The sequence below is a fragment of the Oryctolagus cuniculus genome, chromosome 5, assembly GCF_051225735.1.
Source record: "Oryctolagus cuniculus isolate XC-2025 breed Fujian yellow rabbit chromosome 5, ASM5122573v1, whole genome shotgun sequence".
Classification (NCBI taxonomy): domain Eukaryota; kingdom Metazoa; phylum Chordata; class Mammalia; order Lagomorpha; family Leporidae; genus Oryctolagus; species Oryctolagus cuniculus.
Window position 1 is genome coordinate 132,730,163 of NC_142871.1, and position 11,863 is coordinate 132,742,025.

At 62.3% G+C, this 11,863-nt stretch overlaps 1 protein-coding gene across 3 annotated transcripts in view; it reads left to right on the forward strand.

Annotated features, from left to right (window-relative positions):
• The window catches only part of CPNE5 (copine 5), an 82,973-nt gene extending 71,830 nt beyond the window's left edge, over positions 1 to 11,143 (forward strand). The window contains exons 15-22 of one of the 3 annotated variants that reach the window (XM_008262846.5): positions 1,101 to 1,162; positions 5,191 to 5,237; positions 6,260 to 6,441; positions 7,148 to 7,275; positions 7,428 to 7,530; positions 8,090 to 8,147; positions 8,592 to 8,665; positions 9,726 to 11,143. In XM_008262846.5, the coding sequence (XP_008261068.1) occupies positions 1,101 to 1,162; positions 5,191 to 5,237; positions 6,260 to 6,441; positions 7,148 to 7,275; positions 7,428 to 7,530; positions 8,090 to 8,147; positions 8,592 to 8,665; positions 9,726 to 9,944 (873 nt within the window). In that variant the 3' untranslated portion in view covers positions 9,945 to 11,143. The remainder of the gene's footprint in view (positions 1 to 1,100; positions 1,163 to 5,190; positions 5,238 to 6,259; positions 6,442 to 7,147; positions 7,276 to 7,427; positions 7,531 to 8,089; positions 8,148 to 8,591; positions 8,666 to 9,725) is intronic. The other 2 variants (XM_051854801.3, XM_051854803.3) reach the window with 2 other exon arrangements.
• The last annotated feature ends 720 nt before the right edge of the window (positions 11,144 to 11,863 follow it).

Below are 11,863 nucleotides of genomic sequence, written 5' to 3' on the forward strand. Positions count from 1 at the left end.
GGGCTTCGCCCTCCCCCGGGACCCCGGATGCTGACAGTACAGACGCCCGGGCCAGTTCCCTGGGCTTCCGTCTTCTGTGTTCTCTGCTGCTCCTGCCTTACTTAGAGAATCCCCCAGGCAAGGGGGCGGGGGCCGCGGGTCTGCACGTCTGTGCTACTGCGCGGCATCCGGCAATGCTGATGCTGTGGTCTGGCTCTGCTGTAGCTGGGCACACTGGTAGAACCGGCTCGCACAGGTTTTCAAAGCTCCCCGGGGGTGTGTGGCTCATCAGTCAGGGCTGAAGTCCTTGCGTCTGAGCTTTCCCTGGGAAGGAGGCTGCTGTCATCCAGGTGCCTAACAAGGGCCCAGTGGGTGGGGTCTCCCAGGCCAGCTCAGCACTCCCGGGCTAAGGGCTCCTGGGCGTGGCCAGGCTGACTACACCAGCAGGGGCCGCGAACCCCTGTAGCTCTCTCTTGAGCTCCATGGGCCTAGGATGCAGGGCTTGCGAGACTCCCCATGACAAGCAGTGCACTGCTGGGTAGCAGCAAGGCCAGCGCCACAGCAGCCGGGGGGTGGGGAGGAAGGGAGGTGGAGAACTGCAGGCCTCAGCTTGGCCGCAGAGTCCCCGGGGAGTTCAGTTAGGGGTCAGGTCTGGGGTCTGGGAGGGTGCAGGCTGAGAGACCCCGCAGGGATGCGGTGGGACAGGGAGGGTGTAAGGTGGGTACAGCAGGTTAGAGAGGCACATTTTGGGACCAGCCATGGGTGCTACATGGCAGCGTGGGGCTTGCCCGCATTGGTGGGTGTCAGGCCTGTGCCAGGAGGACCCCTCACCTCCATGCCCGCCCCGGGGTCCTGAGATAGAGGTGGTACCCTTCGGGCTGCGGCTTGGTGTCAAGGTTAAGAGTGCAGGCTCCACGCCGGGACAGCCCTGAGTTCAGTGTTCATAGGCACACCGTGTGCCTTATTTGAGCCTCTGTTGGCTTGGCTGTAAGATGGGGACAATAGTAGGAGCTCACCAGGTCGTCCCGGGCGGGCCCTGAACAAGTGTCGGCTCTCACACCACCATGTCTCACACCCCCGCCCCGCCCCGCCCCGCTGACCGGCGCCCTCTTGTTTTCAAGGTCACCCTGCTTTCCTTTGCCGTGGAGTCCGAGTGCACCTTCCTGGACTACATCAAAGGAGGGTGAGAAGAATGAAGGAGGGGGCAGGGCCCACGCCCAGGAGACCAGCGCCCGCCCCGCCCCGTCCTCTCTGGGGCCCTGGCGAGCCCCACGTCCACTGGAGCTGGCCCCGAGCCTTGCACGGCCCTGGATCCTGAGTGGCCACAGAGCCCAGGAGGCCTGTGGGACACATCAGATCCCCGTGCAGGGGCGAAGCCTGGAGGGGGACTCTGATCACCCTGGCCCAGGGGTCAGGCCGGGTCTGAGCCTCTTTGCCGTGAATTTGCTGGGTTACTTGGGGCCATCTGGTTTCCCTCCCTGGTGTCAGTCTACTTCTCTGTGTACAAGGGTTAGGCTAGGTTGGGTTTAATCTGAGTTCCCAGTACCTCCGGGTTGTGTGTGTATGTGTGTGTATGTGTACAGGTGGCAGTGACTAACCTGTTGGCTGTTATCAGGGCCCTGTAAGGGGCGGTAGGATTGGGGGATGGGCCAGAGGATAATCCCAAGGCCAGACGCCTGTTGAAGAGGGAAAAAGAAACAGGGAACGGCATCCAAGCCAACACAAGCAAGGAAGCCAGAAGGTTCCAACCAAGGCTCACGAAAAGAGCCTTGCTCCAAGGCGAGGGCCTCCCTGGTGTGCTCGCTGCCAGCACAGGTGCCAGGTCAGGGCGTGGGTGGCTGAGCGCTCACAGGTGCAGGCAGGTGAGCGGCTGCACCTGTCTGGGAAGGAGACAGGCAGGGGCCGCTGCCAAGGCTCATCCCCGCCAAGTGGGCGCTCGGCTGCCTGTTCCTGCAGGGCAGAGGCCAAGTCAGGCCGTGGGCGCCACCCTCGTTTTCCCGTGACGCTGCTCTCGGCCTCCCTGAACATGCTCGGTCTCAGGCTACTGCTGTCACAGTGGCGGCCAGATTGGGTGTGACTGAGAGGGACGGAGGGCTGGGCGAGGTCAGGCCCCGAAAGCTGCAGAGGCCATGCTGCTGGGCTGGGCAGGCCGGGGCCCCGGAGCCGGCACTCCCGCCCTGTCTCCAGTCTCCGGAGAACCTGAGCATGTGTGGCCAGGAGGGTGCAGGCCCTGGCAGGAAGCGTCTAGGGCTCCGCTCTGCCCATGGGGGCCCAGGAAGGAAGGGCAGGGGTGCCTCTGCTGTGTAGGAGGAGGAGGAGTTTCTGCCCTTAGGGAAGAGGGCTGGGCTGCCCCCCCAGAGTCCTTTTCCCCCAGAAGCACCTGTCTTCCCCCTACTTATTCCCCTAAGGGTCCTCAGAAGCCAGAGCAGGGAGCGACTGGCTAGGGAGTGAGCCCAGCCTTGGTCCTCACCTGTGCTTGCGAGAGCCAGCCTGCCAGAGGGACCCTCAGCCCTCCTGCCCCCTCTCAGGGGTGGCCCCCTGGGAGCAGGGCTATGGCCCTCCCAGTGAGTCCCTCCCTGGGGAGGGATGGAGAGGGCAAGCCAGCTCTCCCAGCCTCAGGTCTTGATGGCAGCTGGCTTGGGTGTGGAGATGACCCACACAGTGACTCAGAGACCCTGGCTCTTGCTGTCTGTGGCTCCTTCCCTGCCTGGAGCAGGGTGTGCCTAGGCACACCGTGTGCCTTATTTGAGCCTCCGTTGGCCACCCCCCACCCCACCCTACCCCCATGCAGCACATGGGAAGGACTGGCTCTGCTCAGGCCTCCTAGCCATGGCCTTGACCGTTCCCCTCAGCCATGGTCAGGTGCACAGGGAGCCATGTGTCCGGCTAGGGGTACAGGTGACGTAAGGTCTGCCTCTGATGCCTTCCTCGGCCCCCACTCAGAATCACCGGCACAGGGTCTGTGGCTCCAGGACACCTGGGAGGAGAGCAGGGCTTGCTTGTTCAGGGAGCAGATCCCAAGGCCCCCAGCCCAGACCAACTCAGCCGGCAGCTTGGGGCTGGCACCCTGGAATTTTTATTCAATGTATCTTAAAGTTTGAGAAGCAGAGGAAGAGACAGACACAGCTCCCAAATGCTTGTTCACTTCCCGGTTGCCCACAAGAGCAGGCACCAGGCCAGGACAGAGCAAGGAGCTGGAAACTTCATCCAGTTCTCCCAGTCACTGGAGCCGTCCCCTGCTGCTTCCCAGCCCAGCATTAGCAGGAAGCTGGGGGCAGGGGCAGGAGCCGTGCGAAAAACACTGACACTCGGATGTGAAGTGCAGGTACCCTAACCATCTTAACCACTTGGCCAAATGCCTGCCTCCTGGGACTTTTCTTTTAAAGCAAGCACCCCCACCACCAGCCCCTGCAGTGTGGGAGCCATGCGGTGGACAGTTCCGTGCTGTCCGCCCCGGCACAGGAGCTGGCACGGCAAGCCCTTCGGGGAGTCCCGGGCCTGCACCCACGTCTTCAGAAGCTGGCTCCCCCGTGGTTTTCAGACGCATGCAACAGTGGGGCGAAGGAGCGTTCCACCCACAGTCCTGTTCTTCCAGCTGCAGCGGCTGCAGGCTCGTGGCCAGTCTCGGTCTAGGCACGCTCCCCTTCATCCAGTTACCTCGCAGCAAATCCCAGCTTTTGTATCTCCCATGGATTTCAGGATGTCTCTCTAAAATAAGGACCCTGTCTTTGTAAAGCATAGCCACAGTACCATAGTGACGCCATACAGTCAGTGTTCACATTTCCCAAATTGCCTTATAAAGATCTTTTTAATTTTATTATATATTTATTGGAGAGACAGAGATAGAAACAGAAAGCTCTCACTTGCTGGTGCACTTCCTAAATACCTGCAACAGCCAGAGCTGAGCTGGGCTGAAGCTGGGAGCCCGGAACCCCATCTCCGTCTCCTGCACGGAGCCATCATCACTTCCCTCCAGGGTCAGCATTAGCAGGAAGCCGGAGTCAGGAGCCGGAGCCAGGGATCAGACCCAGGGACTCCTGATGTGGAATGTGGGAGTCTTAGCCACTAAGCCATATGCCGGCCCCCAAAGCTTTTAAATGGGTTCGTTTGATTTAGAAGTGCAAGCAAGGTCGGTTTATACAGCGAATGATGGCTCCATCTCCTGTTCTCTCTTTGTCTGCCGGCTCCTGCAAGCAGAGGAAGACCTGCTAGGACAGATTCCTGCATCCACATAGAGGTTCAGCGTGAGTGGGTCTGGGGCAGCCAAGCCTCCCAGCACTCCCCTGGGGCCACACTGCAGGCAGTGCTCCTGAGTGAGCTTCCCATGGCCTGGGTTGTATGGGCTGCATCCCCACAGTGTCGCTGAACGGGTTCCTCTGTCCCCTGGACTTCCTATAAACAAGTGCTAGAGGGCCTGGAGGCTCCGCCCATTCAGGTCCGCTCTCTCGGCAAGACAGTTTAGTGAGTGGGGTTCCAGTCTTCCCTTGGGAAATCATAGCATATGACAGCTCTGTTTTTGGCCAGGTTTTTTTTTTGTTTTTTTTTTTACTTGAGATGCAGAGTTACAGAGAGAGGGAGAGACAGAGAGGGTCTTCCATCTGCTGATTCACACCCCAAATGGCTGCAATGGCTGGAACTGGGCTGATCCGAAGCCAGGAGCCAGGAACTTCTTCTGGGTCTCCCACGTGGGTACAGGGGCCCAAGCACTTGGGCCATACTCTGCGACTTTCCTAAGCTCATTAGCAGGGAGTTGGATTGGAAGTGGAGCAGCCGGAACACAAACCAGCGCCCATCAGGGATCCCAGCATCACAGACAGCAGCTTAACCCACCATGCCACAGCGCCGACCCCTGTTTTCAGCCAGTTTTAAATTTGAATCTGACTCCAAATTTAAGCCACAAATACAGTGAGACCTGACCTTGAGTGACCCACTCGGGTGCGCCCTGGGGCAAGGTTTGGAGAAAGTCAGTGGCCACAGCCACTCACCTGTGTGGACATGGCCAAGGCCATCTTCAGAGAGTTCTATCTCCTGATGCTCCGGCAGGTCCTGAGGGGAGGGTGTGGCTGCAGGGGGTGTGACATCACCAAGGCCACATACCTGGGTGCCAGCGGGACTGGGTGGCGGGCAGGCTCCTCAGCCCCTGCCCAGCACCCCCCTCCCCGCTGCCCTGCCTCTCTCTGGGCGACTCCCTGGCTCTTCTCTCTCTTCCAGGACCCAGATCAACTTCACCGTGGCCATCGACTTCACTGCTTCCAATGGTAAGTGGGGGGACAGGCAGCAGTGGGTTGGTGGGGGGCTCCTAAGTGATGTCACAATTGGGCTGGGCAACAGATGAGGCTGAACTTTTTTAGATTTATTTTATTTATATGAGAGATGCAGTGACAGAGAGAGGAAAGAGAGAGAGAGAGAGAGCAAGAGAGAGCTTTTATCCTCTGGTTCACTCCCCAAATGGCCACAATAGCTGAAACCAGGAGCTAAGAACTCCATCCGGGTCTCCCACATGGGTGGCAGGGGCCCAGGCACTTGGGCCATCCTGGATTGGAAGTTCAGACTTGAACCAGCACCCACGTGGGATGCTGGTGTCACAGGCTGCGGCTTAACGTGCTGCGCCATAACACCAGCCCTGAAGCTGGGGAGCCTACCCATGATCCTACAGGACTGGCCCCAGGCAGCACGTGTTCTCCTGCGTCACCGATGACCAGTGCAGGGGGAGCTGTATTCATGGTTTCAAGAGCTCTGGGGAGAGGGCCAGGGAGTTGAGGGGAGGCCGCAGCTTGTAGTTGGCCACTCAGGGACGATCTTGCTGGGCAGAGCTGAGGAGGGTGGGCACGAGCCGTGTGCACACGTGGGGAAGAGTGTCCTGGGTGGACAGGGCAGTCATTGCTAAGGGCCTGGGGTGGGGATGGCAAGAGACAGGGACTGGGTGAGTGCCAAGGAGGATGGTGGGAGATATGGGGGAAGAGGGGAGGTCCTTGGAGGCTGCGAGGACCCAGGGCACTGCTCCGGCAGCGCTGGGGGCACTCAGCATCCTGGACAGTGTGGGGTTTGCTCTGTGTGGCCGAGGCTGGGGCTTCCTGCTAACTGGGGCGCCTGTGTCAGCAGAGGCCGGGGTATTGGCAGGGCCGGGGGAGCTCTGGCTGTGTGGTTTGAAGGCTCAGCGGCTGGGGTGGGGTCACAGAGGGCAGGGGGAGAAAGGATAAGGAAGGAAACGTGAGATGAGCCTCGGAACCCCCTCCCTCACCTGCGCCCTGAGCCGGGTTGCCCCCGTCCTGTGCCACAGGAAACCCCTCGCAGTCCACGTCCCTGCACTACATGAGCCCCTACCAGCTGAACGCCTACGCGCTGGCGCTGACGGCCGTCGGGGAGATCATCCAGCACTACGACAGCGACAAGATGTTCCCCGCCCTGGGCTTCGGGGCCAAGCTGCCCCCCGATGGCAGGGTGTCCCACGAGTTCCCGCTGGTAGGATTCCCGGGAGAAAGGGCTGACCAGGCTGGGGTGGGCCACTTCCCATGTCGGAGCCCGAGGGCTTGGGACAGAGCCGGCAAGCGGGACAGCCTGCCTGCCGTGCCTAGGGGGCTTGGGTCAAGGCTCACAGAGGCCTCCCTCCAGGTCGAAAACTGCCCACAGCTGGCTCTGGGCCTCTCGTTCCTAGCAAGACACCCGAGGAGGAGGGGGCTGATCTGTCCCCAGCAAAGAGATGAGGAGGTGTGGGTGCCTGGAGGAGCCCGGGAGCCCAGTGCTCAGAATGGAACCTGCCAATCACGTGGGGGCCCCGGACCCTGGGCGTGGAGGGGAGACCTTGGGCTGTGTCTGCTCCCTCCCTCCCGTGAGCTGGGGACATTCAGTCTCAGCCAGTGTCCTCCCGTGCCTGGGAATGCCAGCGCCATGCCAGACACAGGACAGACACGAGGGGACGGAGCAGCCGCAGGCCTTCTGGGGTCACTGCGACCCTGCAGTCACCGGAGGGTGTGGTGGTTTGCTGGAGGCTTCCTGTCCGAGGCAGGTGTGGGGCGTAGGGCAGGGGCAGGTCTGGACTTTGCTCACTGCAGCATGTTCAGCTCTTCAGGGCGGGCCCCGGGGAAAATGCAGGGGAGCCCAGGCCCACGGGCCCTTCCACCTGGGCTCTGTCCCCTGGGCTCAGCACCCCCATCCCCTGCGCCTGCAGAATGGCAACCAAGAGAACCCCTCGTGCTGTGGCATCGACGGCATCCTGGAGGCCTATCACCGCAGCCTGCGCACCGTGCAGCTGTACGGCCCCACCAACTTCGCTCCCGTTGTCACCCATGTGGCCAGGTGCGTGCCACTGTGTCCACTCCCACCAAGAACCCCCTCTGTAAAAGGGCTGATCCCATCACAGTGTTTAGGGACCCTGGGGTTGGCGGGGGCGGGGGACACATGCCCAAAGGCCCACCCCCCCGGACCTGAGCCTGCGCTGTCTGGCCCAGGAACGCGGCGGCTGTGCGGGACGGCTCCCAGTATTCCGTGCTGCTCATCATCACCGACGGCGTCATCTCAGACATGGCGCAGACCAAGGAGGCCATCGTGAACGTGAGCGGGCGGGTGGGGGCAGCACAGGGCCCCTTGCCCCATAGGGAGCCCCACCCCATCTGGGGAGACCCTGCTTCCCCTCCCCCACGCCTCATCCAATTTCCGACTTCCCCTGCATGGTCTGGGGTGCAGCAGGCAGCGGGTTTGGGGTTCGTGCAGCTCTGCGCCCAGCTCTGGGACTGCTGCCGCCTACCCCAGCCTGCCAGGCCCGGGAGAGGAGGTGGGAGGTCCCAGTGGGGAAACGCGGGAGCACAACCCCTACCTGGAGGACTCCCCAATGAAAGGAGCTAGTCCTGTGCACCAGGGACCAGCAGAGCCCCTGAAAGTGCAGCCAGGGGCGGAAGAGGGTGGAGGCCGCGCACAGGGGCACACCTGTGAGCCGCATGCCCTCCGCCCCCTCCTGCTTGGGGCCCCGCCCCTGTTCCCCTGGTCTCTGCCTCCTGTGTGTGTGTTTCCATGTCCCTCTCCTCCCTGCCCCCTGCCTCTCTCCTCTCCACCCATCCGCATCGGGCTTCCCATGGTCTCGCCTTTGTCTTCCCCGGCCACTTGCGGGGTCCAGGCTGCCAAGCTGCCCATGTCCATCATCATCGTCGGCGTGGGTCAGGCAGAGTTTGACGGTGAGTCTGCCCTGCCCCCCCCCCCCCCCCACCAAGGTGTTGCCCGACAGGTCCTGGGACCGGCCTTCCCAAAGAGTGACAGCTCACGCCTGGGGTGTGTGACTGGTGGAGTGTGCTGGGCGTGGAGATGTGTGTGTGTTTGCACAGGGAGGGGCTCATCAGGGTGTGGTGGGGAAGAGGCCCCAGGGAGGGGCTTGTCTGGGTGTGGCAGGGAAGAGGCCCCAGTCACTGCCCCTCCCCCAGTGCTGGGAGCTCAGGGAGCAAAGCACCAAGGCTCCCACTGTCTCGCAGCCTCAGCTTGCTCGGCTGTCACATGGGGGCCTGGGCCAGCACAGTCTCTCTGCTGGGCTGGGCGGGGAGTGGGGGACAAGTCCACCATCCTGCCAGGCCAAGATGTCTCCCATTAACGCCCCCCCCCACCCTGTGCTGTGCGTCCCCTCACAGCCATGGTGGAGCTGGACGGTGACGACGTGCGGATCTCCTCCCGCGGGAAGCTGGCGGAGCGAGACATTGTCCAGGTGAGGCGCAGGGCCTGCCTGCCCCACAGGACAAGGGAGAGCCCCTCCAGCAACGCTGCCTGCACCCCCCCTTCTGAGGAGGGGCTAGTGCTGCAGCCACACCCCTCCCTGGGCTGGACCCTACCGCTCTGCTAGCCGTCCCGAGCACCCAGACCGCTGGGACCACCCACCCTCTGTGCCCGGCAGCCCCTCGGCAAACCTCTCGAAGGGGGAAGCCACGTCTGTGGCCCTCTCCAAGATTGGGCATCGCTTGGCTAATGGCGTCCAAGTCTTAACACCTCTGTGCAGGCTGCAGACACAAGCAGCAGGGAGGTCTTTGTCTTCAGGGGTGCCCTCAGCAGCACAGCCCAGTCCCCAGTGCTCAAGGAAGCCTTGACCTTGTCCATGCCTCATGGGTGCAAACATCCGGGAAGAGCATCCTGGGCACGAAGCCCCAAGACAGGGGACTGGGAACAAGAGCAGGAGCCATCTGGGAGGTGGCGCCAGCACGTGCACAGGCCCGGAGGCAGGGCTGAGCCTGGGGCAGCCAGCAAGTGGGAGGCACTCCCCTCCCTGCCCCATAGCAAGCCAGAGGGGTCAGGCTCCAGGTGTCGGCCAGATTGGCCACAGACAGGAAAGAGCAAGGGGACCCAAGAGCCAGCGAGGGCTGTGCAGGGGAGCAGCCAGGGCATTGGGTCAGCATTTTCTGAGCACCTACTAAGTGCCTGGAGTCAACTGCTCGAGGGTGCTCATGGGAAATAGAATTAAAAGGCTATTTCAGTGCAAAACAGTTCATGGAAAATGCTCATTTAGCAAAAATTATGCATGAATTTCACACTGTTTTAATCCAAAAGAAACTTATCTTTTCATTGTCTTTTTCCATGAACTTTTTGAAGCCCCTGTGTATTTGTTGTTGAAAGCAGAGTGACCATGACATGGTCCTTTAAGGAGGTCCCCAAGAGGTGGGGCGGGGTGTATGTGTGTTGCGGAAGGGATTGGGTGCCGTGAGCAGAGGCCTGGATTTTGGGGGGAGGTGGTCTCCAGCGAGAGCAGCCTCCTGACCCCGCCTTCCGCCCACCAGTTCGTGCCCTTCCGGGACTACGTGGACCGCACAGGCAACCACGTGCTGAGCATGGCCCGCCTGGCCCGCGACGTGCTGGCCGAGATCCCCGACCAGCTGGTGTCCTACATGAAGGCCCAGGGCATCCGCCCTCAGCCCCCGCCCGCCGCCCCCGAGCACTCCGCCCCGCAGTCCCCGGCCCGCACGCCCCCTGCCTCCCCGATGCACACGCACATCTGAGCCTGGTGGTGCAGGCGGGGGCTGGGGCCTGGGGGAGGCTCCCAGAACCCCCACATTCACCCCACACAGCCTTTTGGATATCTGCGTGTCTGGGAGACTCCTGCCCGATCTCCAGGCCTCACATCCGACCCACCCCAGGAGTAAGGGAGGGGACGGGTGACAGAGAGGCATGCAGGGTTTGGGGCCTGGGGGTCTGGGGCTCAGCCTTTCTCTGCTCCCCGGCACTCGGCCAGGGAACCGCTAATGATCGGAGGCAGTAGGTGTCTGCAGCCAGCCGTGGGCAGCCCCAGCCTGGCTCGGGGCTCAGGGCTCGGCTCCTCCCCAAGCCGGGTTCTCCTGCCCATGCTGTCTTCCCATGCCCCCACCTCACCCTCACCCCAGGATTGTTCCTGTGCCCTGTTTCAGAGGAGCCCCCGCAGCTGGGGAACCTGTTCACGTGACCCTGCGGGGCCTCCAGAGGGGGGCAGCCATGGTGCAGGGGGGCCCTCTCCAGCACACACATCCGCAGTCTCCCTGGCATGGACTCTGCCACAGCTCACTGCTGCCTCCCCACATCCCCTGTGCCCTGCACAGGCTGCCCAGGGCCCCAGGGGCCCCCTCCCTGGAGGCGTGGGCAGCAGCGGCCCTGCCCAGGGCTCCCCGTGCCGCTCCTGCTCCTTGCCCTGGGCCCCAGCCCTGCCCTTACTTCCTGCCTGTTGTGGGAAACCAAGCCCAGCTGATTTCCACACCTGTCTAGTGAGCGGGTTGACCAGATGTCCTAGATGTCATTTAGCTCTGTTATCCTGAAGGTTCACCCACCCTCTGCCCAGTGTCCCCATCCCACTCCTCATCGATGGGACCCTTACTCCCGGCCGTCTTGGCTCTGGGGTCACCATGTCCCATCCCGCCACTGCTCGTGCGCCCCATTCCTTCCGCCTTGGGCTCCTGTTCCACTGAGGGAGAGGTGGAGGAGGGGCTCTCCCCTGGGCCCGCCCGGCCTTGAGGCCCTGGAGAGTAGCCCGGCATGCCGCACCCTCCTTGCCGCTTGGGCTCCCGGCCCGCCCGTCTCCCCAGGCCGCGCCCTGTCTGCTGCCCGGCCGCCTCTGTGCCCTGTCGTGCATGATGGTGGAGTGTGTGCGCCGTGGGTCCCGTGCCGTCTCCGAGACAGTCTCTGTGTGGAACTTGCCTTAAACTCAAGTAAATCTGGTTCTTTTAGTCCAGTCCCTCGTTTGCCTGTCTCGCGAGAACAGGGCCCTCACTCTCTCTTTCCCCCAAGGCTTTCTGCTCTGCACGGATTGGCTGAGCAACCACCAGGCTCCCGGCTCCGGGTGAGGCTCGGAGGGTGCCGCAGTGAACGGGGGTCCGCAACAGCAACTCCAGGTGGTGGAAGAGTTACACAGGATTCAGGGGCTAGCGAGTGATGGGTGACGTTTTAGAGGAGTGGGAGGGTCTCCCTGAGGAGGTGATGGCTCAGCCAGGGAGCCAGGTTGATATGGGAGGAAGAGGGCGCCTGGTAGCAGACCCCTAGCAGGGGGTCCTGAAACCGTGGCACACCAGGGCTGGTGTCTGTGGCCACAAAGTGGGGCTTCAGGCCCAGCTTGGAGGACTCACAGGCCACTGTGCAGGCCCCCGCCCCTCCCCACACCACGCCCAGCAGCCTGACGGGGGCAGGGCATATCCGCACGGCCCCTGTGACACATGCCCACACACAGATGGCACCGTAGCCCCTCTCCACAGCTGACCCCCTTGGCCTCCAGGGACCATGGTCCCAGGGAAGGGGACTTCCTCCTCCGTGCAAGTTTGCTCCCAGATGAACCTTCCCTATCTGCCTGTCACGGGGGGGCCCTGGCGCTGATTCTCCTAGAGTTGGACTTGTTTTTATGGTAAATTACGGCTGGTCCCTGGCTGTTCCTGTATTTAGATGCCCTGTGACCTGTGTT